Consider the following 13,357-nt stretch of genomic DNA (forward strand, 5'->3'; position numbering starts at 1 on the left):
AACAGCAATGCTCCAGCAACAAACCATTCATGGGGAAGTCCCATGAATGGTTTGTTGCTGGAGCATTGCTGGTTCTTCATGGGTTAAGTCCTGGATAACCATGATGTGCCTGAAAATCTTCAGCACGATTGTGCCGCTTTGCCGGGAGTATGCCTTTTACTCCCGGCTTTTTTCCCATCTGATAATCTCACAAGTTGCATCAGAGAAATAAATGGTGAAACCTATGAGCATTTCCACATTTCAGTGTTGTCTGTCACTGAGATCTTTCTTAGAGTTTGCTGCATTTTATCCTCTGAAGAGAACACAAACTGCATCTAAATCTATGTTTGTTTTCTCCATGCATCCACATATAAGCTGAAGTCAAGCAGAATTAAAAGCATACTTCAGATGAGTATTTGGAATTCATTGGGGAGCTCATGAAGCCTGCTGAGGAATTATGTATATGTTAAAGCCAGGTTTGAGGCCCACAGACTTGGTCTTCTAGCCAGCTTTACTTGCATGCTGAAACCATCCTTTAATCCTTTTGCATCCCTGCAGTGATGTGCAGCAGTATATAAATGTTTGTAAAACAATTGCTGTTTAAAGATGCACATACATACACACACCTCTTTAATGACAGAAAGTGGTAATCAATAAAGAAAAGTATTTCCCATAGAAATTTCAAGTACTAGGCTTGAATTATTTTGCATTACTTTTATCTTGACAGAGAAAAGTTTTATACAGTAGTTGTCTCTTAAATGGTTATTGTTCTTGTCCGCATGCTATTGTCTTCAATAAATTTAGAGTATAGGAAAGTACTAAATTAATGTCTTCAGTCCTGAGATCACAAGTGAGTGAATGATAAAAAATTCTGGACTGAACTGGATTTCTTTTTTAAAGTGTCTGATCAACCTATTTCAGTTTGTTATTCTTACTATCTCTTTTCAGTATGCTGCTATACTATAATTGCAGTGACTAACAACTTCTCTTCAGAACAGGAAAAGTAAAGATACTTGAAGTAGCTTTCGTTTCAATCCACTCATGCACTATTTAAGTACAGTATACCCTTGCTATCCATGGGGGATCCATTCCAGACCTCCCCCCCCCCCCTCAGACAGCAAATAATGCAGGACCTTAAGTCTCATCCTTTTCAATGGGCACACCCACCCGCTTGTGCCGCTGTGTGCATGCATGCCCATGGAAAAATCCCAGGCTTGCTATGGATGGCAAGCCCGCAGTTAGTGCGGGCATGCTGTATTTTTGACCAATCCCTGAAGGGATCTTCATTGCAAACCTATCACTGTATATATTGATTTGTTTGAACAAAAGTCATAATAAATTGTTCAAAATTGGTGTTTTGAAAGCAATAGTTTCTTTGCAGTCTATTGTGCTGATTAGTAGGTGAAGAGCAACTTTTACAATGGCTATTAACAGCATCTGAAGCCTATTTTTTCTGATGCAGTCAAGGGGGAAGGTGTAGCAGGTAAAGCAAGTAGCATGCATTTCTTCACTAGGCAGATTTTCCCACTGGTTACTGAACCAGAGAGGGAGAGACACACTGATTTATGGTACACTTCTCTTGCATGTTCCAGGTTCCAGTGTTTGGTTCTCCCTTAGGTACTAGAGTCATTGGATGCACTTCTTGCTAAACAAGACCATCTGTAAGCATGGCCTTTTGGGACTCTGTCAACATTTGTCATAAGAATGTACTTTGTTTGCCCCTTCTTAAAGAATAGTTTTATCTCCCAAAACATCACCTAAGCCATTCAGCTAATAATGTCTATCCTATTCTCTCGCATATTCATGAAAGGGAAAGAACCAAATCTGAATAAATGATAACCCAATGGTCCACTCACGTTCAGCGTTGCAAATGAAGTTCTATCTTTGCTTTTTATCTACAACAGACAAACAACAGAAAGGTGAATTTGCTATAGATGGCTACACCGTCAGAATGAATAATACCCTTCGGAAGGATGGAAAGAAAGATTGCTGTTTTGAAATCGCTGCTCCTGATAAGCGCATTTATCAGGTTGGACTTTTTATGTCGTCTTGAAATTAAATTGATAAAACTGTTACTGTTCCAGTTATGGAGACATTAACATTTCAATAAAACAACCCCTGATATACTAGAGAAGAAAAAAAATTCTCTTTATTTGCTTACCCTTTATATTCATATAATAGATTTTTTTTAAAAAAATAGATTAAGTTCTACTACTATCTTTTTGGATAAGAACAACCAATATGTCATTTTTATCTGTTGGTCCCTTTCACTTCTTATATTTAAATATCTGTTATCTAATAGGTTTTGCTTGATTTCTTGGATGAATAATATTGTAAAATAATTGGATATATATATTATAAAAAACCAAATGTTTAATACGTATTGTATTACTTAGAGGTCTAGGGGGGAACTCAATGTTAAAAGCACATATCAGCTACACAGTTCAGGGATCTATCAGCTAGGCATCAAAGTGGAATGTAACTTTAATAAGTTTTAAATATCTGAGATTGCAGTTGAAAGCCAGTTAATTAAGTTGTCAGGTACTGTGTTGGAATCTGACAAGAACATTTTTAAGAAAACTGTACCCGCAGTCTAAAGAAATTCATGGGTGTCTTCTAATTGTCAAGGGCGAATTTTGTTCATCAGTCCTGCGCTTGACATTGATGAAGGGAAGCAGCTTTTTTTCCAGCACAGCTGCCAGCTGCTGATCAGAGTTCCAAATCCATCATCCTCCACTTCAATTACGTAAATTTGTCAAAATTAACGGTACATTATAAGAAGCATCCTTGCAAGAAAAGAACCAGAAGACATGTAAAGAATTACTAATGGTGCCTTGAAGAAGTGACAAGAAATGCTGCTTTCTTTTTGTTGCTGTTATACTGGTGGCTGTTATTTTTATGTTCATGATTACTCCTAGTAACACCAAGTTTCTGAACAGTTTACAGCTGCTACTCCCAAAGAAGCCAAGGAATGGGTACAGAGTCTCAGATTTGTCCTACAAGGTATGCCAGTTGATAAAAAGATGCTTTGTTTATGTGATGCATACTAAAAAGCAAAACTTTATTGCTTTGTAACACAATTTTGAGTTACTGATCTGAAAGTGTCCCTGTGCTGCTTTTACAGTGTATTTTCTGACAGTATTTGGGGATGGGGAGGCAGTAGGACCCATTGGAGTGCTCTCTAATTTAAGTACTAATTGCATTTTATTTTATTTTTAAAATGTACTATTTTCTGTTTTCATGGAATTATTAAATAATACCATTGGGACTGAGGAAATGGTGTTGGTTCTAAAATAAAAGACTGCCTATTGTATAGCTCTTCTTGAATTCCTCTTAACAGACATGGGGTCTGAGGTTATTCCAGAAGAGGACGAGGAATATGATGACATTGGGGAAGCTGTGATGCCTTCTCTGCAAACAAGAACTGAACCAATAGATGATGACATTTATGAAGAGCTTCCAGGTATTTTTAATGTGTTAATGGATGTACATAATAAAGGTCCAAAGAGAAAGGAGAGGCTGATTATCAAAGCGTGAGTCAGTGAAGTTTTGTAGACGAGTCTGGAACATGGGAGACCTGACCTTGGAACCCAATACAGCCATATTTCCTTGTGTGAGTCAAAGGGTGTCCAGTTCAGTTCCACGTAGACTTCTCTGGCTGATGCCTAAAATTTGTGACATTTAAAGAAGAATTAGTAATATTAAAAAAAAGGTCTGAATATATTTATTTTTTTGCTAATAAGAGCATTGACATTAGACAGGAATTGTAAAAATGATCTCTTGAGATTATTGGCTCATTAGCATCATCTCTACTACATTATTATTTAATTAAAAATTGACATGCCTTACAGCTTTGTCCCACTGACTCACTCACTCATGTTTTTTTTCTTTTATTCAGCTTGTCATTTGCCTTAACCACATGTTCTCCATGCTATTAGCTGTTCCTAACATATGACATATACAGTTCTCTCTCTGTGTGTGTATGAGTGTGGAGAAACTTCAGTGCTGAACTGTAAATGCTATGGGAAGTGGATTGACTCTTTTCCTTCTTAGACGCCAGCATGAACCTGATTGTACTTAGGTTTCTTACTTGTTTTTCCAGTTATAGTTAAGTGGTTTTTGGTTTTTTTAACATTTTGACAACCAGATGTAATTCTCATGAAATCTTTCCTTTTGTGCCTAGAGATGAAGAAAAAGGCAGAAATATTTTTGATAGTATATAAAATTACATGGAAATGAGAGGTTGTGTAAAAACAAGATCTAAAATATAGTGAGAGGCAACACTTTTACGCTAACATAATAGTGTTGTAAAATACTGCTCTGAGAGTTCAGAAGCTAAACCTGACAGTACAAATTATAGAAGTGTCTAATAGATGATAGGAGATATTCAGTGTTCAGAAAATGGTGAGTATATAAGGATAGGGGCAAAACTCTAAAATGTTGTTTTTGACAGCTAGCTTCAAGAAGCCTTTAGTGCTTTTTCACTATTCTGCAAAAGATCATTTTGTGGGGTCATAAAAGGTTGGACAGGATTGCTGTCACCTGACCCCAGGAAGAGCGACAGATTTGAAGAGTGCCTTTGTGTGTTGAGCATTTGTCCCTGGCATCCATGACCATTCAGGGAGCCCTGGTGACGCAGTAGTTAAATGCTAGTGCTGCAGCCATAAGGTTGTAAGTTTGATCCCAGGCAGGTCTCCAAGGTCCACTCAGCCTTCCATCCTTTTATAGGTCAGTAAAATGAGTACCCAGCTTGTTTGAGGCTATTATCTTACACATTGTAAACCACTTAGGCAGTGCTAGTTCACTGATAGGCAGGATAGAAATGTACTTGCTATTGCTATTTCTGTATATGTTGGACTACATTCCTTATTATCTCCAGCCACTATGGACACCAGCCATGCTATCTGAGAATGATAAGAGATATAGTCCAGTACATCTGGAGGGCACCAGATTGGAGAAAGCTAGTTTATATGATAATTAATATTTTAGGCCTAAATCCAGTTGTTAGTCCCAAATGGAGTGGACCCATTGAATCAATGGGAACTTGATCGTTCAGTGTTTATGCCAATTTCATTGATTCTGTGTGTCTGCTCTGAAATTGAATTTAGTAAAACTTGAATTTAGGCCTCAGTTGTTAAGGTTGCACAAGATTTTTTTATTTTCAGATCTACTTTAAAGCTGTTCCTTCTGGCCTCCATTCTACACTCAAAATGATCTTCCCAAGATCCATTCATTTTTCCTTATATGTATATTTTATATTGCATACTCTTATCTTTTCCCAAAAACTATGAGTCAGGGTGGTTTACAAAGTTAAATACATACAACGTAGTTATAGGATTGTGCTTCAAGTCTCTTGAAACCCATTATCAATTTAGAAGATAATAATATCATCCACTAAGAATGCTGATAACATAGTGTTCTAAACTGCCATGTATTATACAGCTGTTTCTTCTTGGGCTTTTTATTAGATGAAAAGGTTAATTTATTATTTTGGCCACTTAAATCTGGTGTTTTTTGAAACTGTGTTGGTGGTGGATGGATGGGGACTGGATAATTATTTTCTGATTACCAAGAATCAGCTCAACCAAAGTTAATTTGGTGTTCCCTTGCTCTTTCCTACTTGCAATGTGCCCCAGTAATTTTGCAAGCAAACTGCACTTGGGCTATAACAAGCTCTGTCTCAGATTCTAGAGGACTAGTAACAAAGCACAACTTCATTCCCTTTCAAGTGTGGTCTCATGTCAAAATCCAGTGTGTGCCTTCAGCCCCACTGATAAGCAGTGAGTTTTATTAAGCAAAGTTAAGGGTGTAATCTTGTATGGAATGAGATTAGGCTAAAGTATTAGAATTGCACAGAAATGTGAGGACAAGCATAGTTTCTAATGTAGAGTGTTGCAGTGTCTGTGTTTAAGACCTCATTCTTTCATATTTCAAGCCTAGTTTAGCTCCCGCTCAGGTTTCAGTTGTGGAGGGGGGAAAGATGCAGAATGGATTGCACTACAGTGTCTCAACAGTGGGAGGCAAGATTCTTGACCACTGGACTCCATTGTTTTTATGTCACTTTAGTGCTTTGAACAGTTTATAAACTAGCATTTGCATGAATCCACAGAACTGTGTAACTAATTCCAGTCTACCTAGGGGCCCTCTCTAGTGAATTCCCCCATCCCCATATATTAGGACATCTCTATTTCCCTATACCACATGGGAAACTTATTTTCAGGGGATTTTCAGAACCAATTTTTGATAAGACATATCAGGAACATGATAAAGACAGGAATTCTGCCTTTCAAAACATCAAAAATTGTGTTCCAGACACACTCAGGCCCCTAGGACAGTGATGGCGGACCTTTTACAGACTGAGTGCCCAAACTGCAATCCAAAACCCACTTATTTATTGCAAAGTGCTGCATTCCTCTGGCTTTCTAGGTACCAACTCTGGTGAACTCTGTGCTGAGTCAATGGTACACATGCCCACAGAGAGGGCTCTGAGTGCCCCCTCTGGCACCTGTGCCATAGGTTTGCTACTACTGACCTAGGAGCTTAAAAGTATCTTTCCAGCCTAACACAGTTAATACGTTATTTAAATACTGAATAGAAAGTATTACAATTTAATTGTAAAATGAAGCACATCATAAAAGTTGATTTTTCTACTAACAAATATATACATACTTCAGCGGCCATAAACTGTTATGTGCCTGGAGGAGTTCCTTTTCAGTTTTTATTTTACAAAATATTTCCAGGGAGTATTACTTCACTGTTCACACTGACCTTTGCAAGATTTCAGCCCCAAACCCCAAATGTCAACAATAATTGGACTTTGGTATCAGTCACAAACATAATAAAACCTGTGACATTTGCAGCTTCAGTCCATAAGTGCGTTTGTCTCCATAACATTTTTGGTGCCAACAGGTGCAATGATCCTCCCGAAAAGAATAAATTTCACATAACTTCATTGAGACACAATGAATTCAGAGCATGGGAAAGTTTGGGTTACAACTCTTGGAATCTTCTAGCCAACATGGCTGCATGTTGTCATGCTGATTTGGGGGGATTCTGGGAGTTGTAGTGCAAAAAGTAATGTTTCCAAATTCTGGATATATCATCTTTGTGATGTTCCTCCCCCAAAACATTCAGATCATAATATAGCTCAAGTTGCTGGTATGATTGCTTTCATTTGTTGTCAAAACATGGTGGAGCACTTTTACCTTTTGGAAGCTGCACTGTGAAGATATTTATAGCATGTGTTTTAAACCTTAACTCTGTACCAAGATTTCTTAATACAGATTCTAAAAGATCCCCTTACCCAAATTTGGGTTGTCATGTGAATTAGTCTGTACAGATAGATGTTCAAACAGTGTACAATGAAAGCACATGGAAAAATAGACCTTTCCCTCCAGCTGGCATGCATGTACAGTTTGTATTCCTGTCTGCACAACAGAGAAAACTGATCCATTGCTTTGCATTCCCCAGCAGTTACCCAATTCTGGCTATGTAACTCTGAGAGTTGTAGTCTGAGCCCCCGCCCCTCCCATGCTCTGCTTATGCTGTATTTGAAGTGTGGGAGCTCTTACTTGTTGCTCAGGTTAGCTGAGAATCCTCAAATCATGCTGGAAGAGATCATACTGCTGCAGCAGCAAATCTTCAAGCCAATGTTGTTCCACAGGAAGCTGAAGCAATGTTTTATGGGGAGGAGCAACAATGAAAAAGTTACTTTTATGTGGCCCAGGTAATCATGCCTTAATTGAGCAGTACACGAAAAAGTCATTCATAAAAGGTTGTTTTGTGCAGGCAAGTATTTTAATGTTTAAGTAACACAACTTAACGTTTTGTTACTTCAAATCCTTTTCAGGTACTTTCCCCCTATCATTTGAAATTGATCCTTGCGCAAAAAAGTAGACAAATTCCTTCACATTATGTGTTTGACTTTTAAGGAAGGAAGAAAACCAATCAAGCATTTTAGCATCTCCACAAATTTTCTTTGTATTAAAATGAGATATCTTATTACTAGTACTGATCAATCATTCTCCTTACGCCTTTGAATAGACCAACATGAAAGCATTTTTGACACTATTGATTTGTAAAGCCAGTATGATGTGAACGGTATGTGACAGACGTTGGCTGCGGCTATCAAGAGAGAGAATCCCATGCTGGCAAATCTTGTCATCCTAGAGAGACAAAAGTAATTTTACTTATATCAGAGCCTTTTCACTGTTGACTACATTTTTGACAGCTGAAACACATTAACAGCACTTTGTTTATTCATGACTATCTTTGCCACATTATGTATCCAAAGCAGAATGTTTCTCAATACTTATGCTAAGATATCTCTTTATGTGGCACTCCTGTCTGCGATTAAGAAGCAGTGTAATGCTCAGTTAAATAATAGTTTTATTAAAACCCAGTGCTCCATAATCTAAGGCATTTTTTTATTAAGTAAGAAGCAGAATCAAATACTTTTTTTATGTACAGTATCAAGACAACATATGGATTTCTGGTTTTTAAAAGAAAGAAAAAGAGCTGAAGGCTGGCAGTAGTATTCAGTTAACACATCCTGCTGGTGGAACAGTTTAGAGATCAATTCTGCCCATGTCAAATTAGATTTCACCTTCACTTTGCAGGTACAAAACTTAGCTTGATAACTATTTTTCTGGAACTAGAAAAGGAGCTAGGCTGCTCCTTTGCACTTGTGAGAAATGACCATCTAGTACACTTGAATATCTGAATAGGTTAGTATTCTAAATAATTCAAAAAGAATGTTAGCTTTTTATGGACAAACACACATGTTGTTGATGCATATTGTGCAAACATTCTTACTTACCTTTTTATACAAGTAAGGGTGACTTGAAGTATAGACCTTCTTGTTCATTCTCTTAGCATTATATGCAAAACAGGAACTCAGGCCTCCCCTCCATTCTCACCTTCCAGAAGCCAGAGAGTCATACAGCCATAGAGCATGTGGTGGCAACCCAGCTCCAGGAATTTCTGGATGAGGTGAATTAAGTAGATCCATTTTTGGTTTTCGGATTGGCTATGGCACTGCTTTGATCACCTTGGTGGGTGACATATGCTAGGACAGGAAGAGTGTGTCTCTGTTGGTTTTGCTGGACTTCTTAGCACCTTTTGATATCATTGAAGATGATTTGGCAAAACTGACTGACCAATCTTGAATACCTGCACCTAATATTATTTGGTTTAATCAATCTCATCTAGACCATCCATGATAGATTTGCACAAATGCATATTCTCTTCTGAGAAACTGCTATTCTGGGTTTATAAGAACCTTTTGTATGCTTTTGGTGCAATCAGAAACCTCTTCTCACATGGTCACTCATCACTACTTTGATAGTTATGTATATTTTTTCTTGAAAGAGAGGAAATACTTTCATTTTTTTAAGATGCTAGATTTTTCTCCAGAAAGACATCTCCATTCTGTTTGTTCAGGGGTGCCACTGCTGTTCTAATATTGGGGTCATTGTCCTAGTAGAGAAAAACATGTCAGTGGAAACCTGAAATGTAAGTCTCATTTGTTGCCCCAAAAACCTGTGCATTCCCTTTTTGGACTACAATTCCCATACTCACCTAGTCGCATATAGAATCCTGGGAGTGATAGTCCAAAAGTAACCTTTCCAAGCTCTCCATTCTCTTACCTCTCCCACCTATGCTTCCATGTCTCACCTTTCCCAACTTAGCATGCAATCTTAATTAGTCTACTTAAGTCACTTTCCTGCCATTATCGCTTTAAAAGTTTTATGAGGGAGTACTTTTCAAAAGTACTCAGGGAGATGGTCTCCTGTCACCTCCCAGTTGTGCAGAGAAGGTGCCATTTTTGACTACACATAAATCAGTACTGTGTTATGAAAAATATATTAGGCTGTCCCTTTATCTATAACAGCAGTTCATAAGAGCAATACTGTACTCTCTGGAGCCCTTCATGGCTGTCCTGTTTTGTGACGCTTCTCAACCTTGTGTCTTTGCTCTATCATTTTTTGCGCCCTAATGATAGCCTTATTTGATGTGCCATTTCCTCTGTCTTCTGTAGCTCTTGTCTTTTCCTCTTCCATCTTTCAGGTGTTTAGTTTTGTTTTGGGATGTAACAGAGCTGCTGTTTAAAAATATAAAAAGCCTTTCATTCAAAAGAAGCAATGTTAAGTGAAATCATGACAGAGAAAAGATGCTTAATTTCTTCTCCAGTCACTGTTTCTCCACTTGAATTTGTCCCCAAGTGGGGTTTGAGATGTGTTTTTGTTTGCTTGCCACTGAAGTTACAATTCCAAAGCTTATTGCTTTCATATTTCTCAAAAGTAACTCAGTTACCTTTAATTAAAAAAAACAAAAACCTGAACACCCCCTGCTCCTGTTTATATTGTCATTAACTAAACAACCACAAATACAGCATGAGTCAACAGCATGAGTTGGCATTAGAACCCATGTGAAGTTCCTCCATTGAGTGAAGCCACATCCCATAACTATACCAGTAGTCAAATTAAGTTACAGTTACAGTTACAGACATAATGTCATTAAATAGTGTCATGTAATTATAACTCAATTATTGGAGAAAGGAATTAATTAGAACCAACTCTATACAGTATTTATTAACTGTTATGGAAAGCACTCTTCCTTCCTCTGCTTTTTCTGCACCAAATTCCACCAAATATTAATTGTTTATAAATAATTAGCCACCATGGGGGGAAAAGTATGTTTCAGTGACAGTTTTCCAGTCTATAAGAGAACAGCCCCCTCTTCTTCTGTTTGACAGCACTGTAGTAACTAAGAAAGTGTTCTTCCATATGTTTGCTATTGTTTAAACTACTTTGCTAGTTGAAAAAGAAGACTCTTGTTGGATCTCTGTTTCATGTGCAATGTTGGCACTTCACTCAGACATAACATCAGAAGATGACTGATGGTGGCTGCAAGAGACATTGGAAAGAATACCCAAACAAGGCTACAACTCCAAGAGTTACTGCCAGTTGTTAAGATAGGATCATTGAACATTCACTGGTGTTGCTACTAAATTATCTCTCAAACCTTAAAGTTGGCAGAGCCCACTTCTGTTTAATTCATTTATTTATTTTCTGCCATCTTGGATATCACTTAATGGTTTTCCTTGGAGGGAATTACTCAGTGCTCATTATGATAAAAGGAAACACACACAAGAGATAGCGTAAATCTAATGGTTTTTCAAGTGCTGAAAATAATCTGAAAGAGAGGGTGGAGAGAACTACTGTGTAATAACACAATTGTAGAATTTTTGCTTTGCCACAAATTTTGTATGCTATAAAGGAGCAGTGACTGTCATTGTGACTTAGTATTTGGCTGCATGTGTCCAAGAGGTACGATCCAGTCTTTATAAGTAGATCCAAAGAGCAACACTGTCAAACATAGAGCTGGGGCAGGCACCTCTCTTTTTTGGATATGAGTATTGCACAACATTTGATGATATGCAAACTGACAGTGAACATTTCTTGTATGTGTGGTTCACACTTTTTTGTTTGTTCTGCTTTTTTGGCTTTTGTTTCTATAGTATAAGTTAACCTTTTAACTAGTTTGTGAAATAAAGAATTTCAGCACCAGGAGAATAAAATACAAGCAAATTTATAGGGCAAAGTAATTCCAAACTGCCAGGAAAAACAACAACAGGGTATCTAATTATGTTGACATTGAATGAAAATATGGCAAATGTTCTCTCTGGTTGAATTTCTTGTCACTGTGCTGTCAGCACAGAGAATGCATAAACACCAGTTGCTTCACATGACTAAAGCAGCTTAGAGAGAGGCATCTGGGAACCAGACCTTTCCTGTGGAAGCATGCCAAAAACTGCATTGTGTTTCCTTTTTCTGAAGTGAGCTATGCTGAAACAACTTGCCTCCCCCCGTCCCCTTAAATTAAGAAATGAATCTACTCAGACAAAGAACAGGAAATGAATTTTACTGTATTAAACACATGTATGATCCACAAAGTGGGAGAGACAGTGGTTCTCCCCAATGCTACCTGTTCTGCCAAACCACATTTGTCACAATATGAGATATTTAATTTTCTGGCATCTCTTACAAGTCTCCTTTTTGAGTATGTGGTGTGATAAACATGCATGAAAGATGTCATGTAACATGAAGACTTTTTTGCTTCATGATTAATCATATACATAAGGCACAGAATATTACGTTAGAAGTGGCGGTTTGAAAAAACATGGATTTTCAATCTTCATAGGGAGTAATGTGGGGGGAAATTGCAATCCACAAATAATGCAACAGTTAAGATGTCACACTATGAGAGATGTAATGAGTAATATATTCAGGTTACTTTTTACCATGATGTTTCACAGGCATTTAAAGATTTTTTTAAAGAGGAATTTTGACAGTAATTTTTCAAGTCTTATCCCATTCTCTCAACAGCCATAAGTTCCTCATCCACCCCGTACAGATAATGAAAAAGCAACAAGCATTCCAGTTAATTTTCCAACATTGTAATGAATAACAAAAATAGATTATTTCTTAAAAATCTATAATGAGTGACAGAAATAAATTACTTTTAGAAGTGATTTCCCAAGTTCTCATTAAAGACAGGATAATGAAGTGAAATAGGCTACATATATACTCAGTTCAATATCCATATAATAAATAGTTTACTGTAAGGTTCATAGGTTATAGTATATTGAACTAAAATGATCACGTTTCTATATTGCTACCAATCTGAGTGTAGTTCATGATGCTTTGATGCACATTGTTTCACTAGCAAAGGCAAGAGTTTCATTGTTAGTCTACAGTCAAGCAATGGAAAATTTTGTGTTTCATGGCTTTGTGTGAATGGCAACAATTCGTCAAGGACTAATCCTATTAGAAGTACATTTTATGCATCTCTTTTCTTGTTGATCCATTTAATCTCTCCAACATGTTGTATTTTGAACCCCCAAATCCATTTCAGTTAATGGGTTTTTGACTCTCCTGTTTCAATATTACTTACAGGTTTGGGTTAAAGGTACGATTTAGTCTTCTGTCAATGTCTCAAACATTTCTTCAAAATAAAATAAAATGAAGGTCTTGATAGTTGATGTCAGGCATGTGAAAACCACTGGTTATAGATCCTAGAGAGCAACTGCTTATGTGAGAAGAAGTTAAAATTAAATAAGTGCCATTCTGTTCCTCTGTTTTTCTCCCTTTGCTATTTCCATCTCCTTGGTCTCCACAGGTCCCCTATCTTATAGAGCCATTTGGACAGTTGCCAGTCATTATTCTTTTATGTAGGGAGCTGCTGCATATACATCTTCTCAATTGCTCTTCTTATTGGAGTGAATGTGGACACTCTTGTTTGCAAAAGCCTTATACACACATTTACAGTGTAAGTTGCAAAGTAAATCTGTGTCTGTGTTTTAAAACACCAAACA

General features: G+C 37.3%; 1 protein-coding gene across 2 annotated transcripts in view; it reads left to right on the top strand.

Annotated features, from left to right (window-relative positions):
• Positions 1-13,357, top strand: part of SKAP2 (src kinase associated phosphoprotein 2) — a 151,701-nt gene that overhangs the window by 94,736 nt on the left and 43,608 nt on the right. For both annotated transcript variants that reach the window (XR_016281935.1, XM_089533046.1), the window contains exons 7-9: positions 1,884-2,008; positions 2,919-2,982; positions 3,320-3,442. Coding sequence is in view for 1 of the 2 variants with exons in the window: in XM_089533046.1 (XP_089389172.1) it covers positions 1,884-2,008; positions 2,919-2,982; positions 3,320-3,442 (312 nt within the window). In the remaining variant the exon portion in view is untranslated. The remainder of the gene's footprint in view (positions 1-1,883; positions 2,009-2,918; positions 2,983-3,319; positions 3,443-13,357) is intronic.

Source organism: Sceloporus occidentalis, unplaced genomic scaffold (assembly GCF_023333645.1).
Source record: "Sceloporus occidentalis isolate IW3139 unplaced genomic scaffold, rSceOcc1.0.p SCAF_7, whole genome shotgun sequence".
Classification (NCBI taxonomy): Eukaryota; Metazoa; Chordata; class Lepidosauria; order Squamata; family Phrynosomatidae; genus Sceloporus; species Sceloporus occidentalis.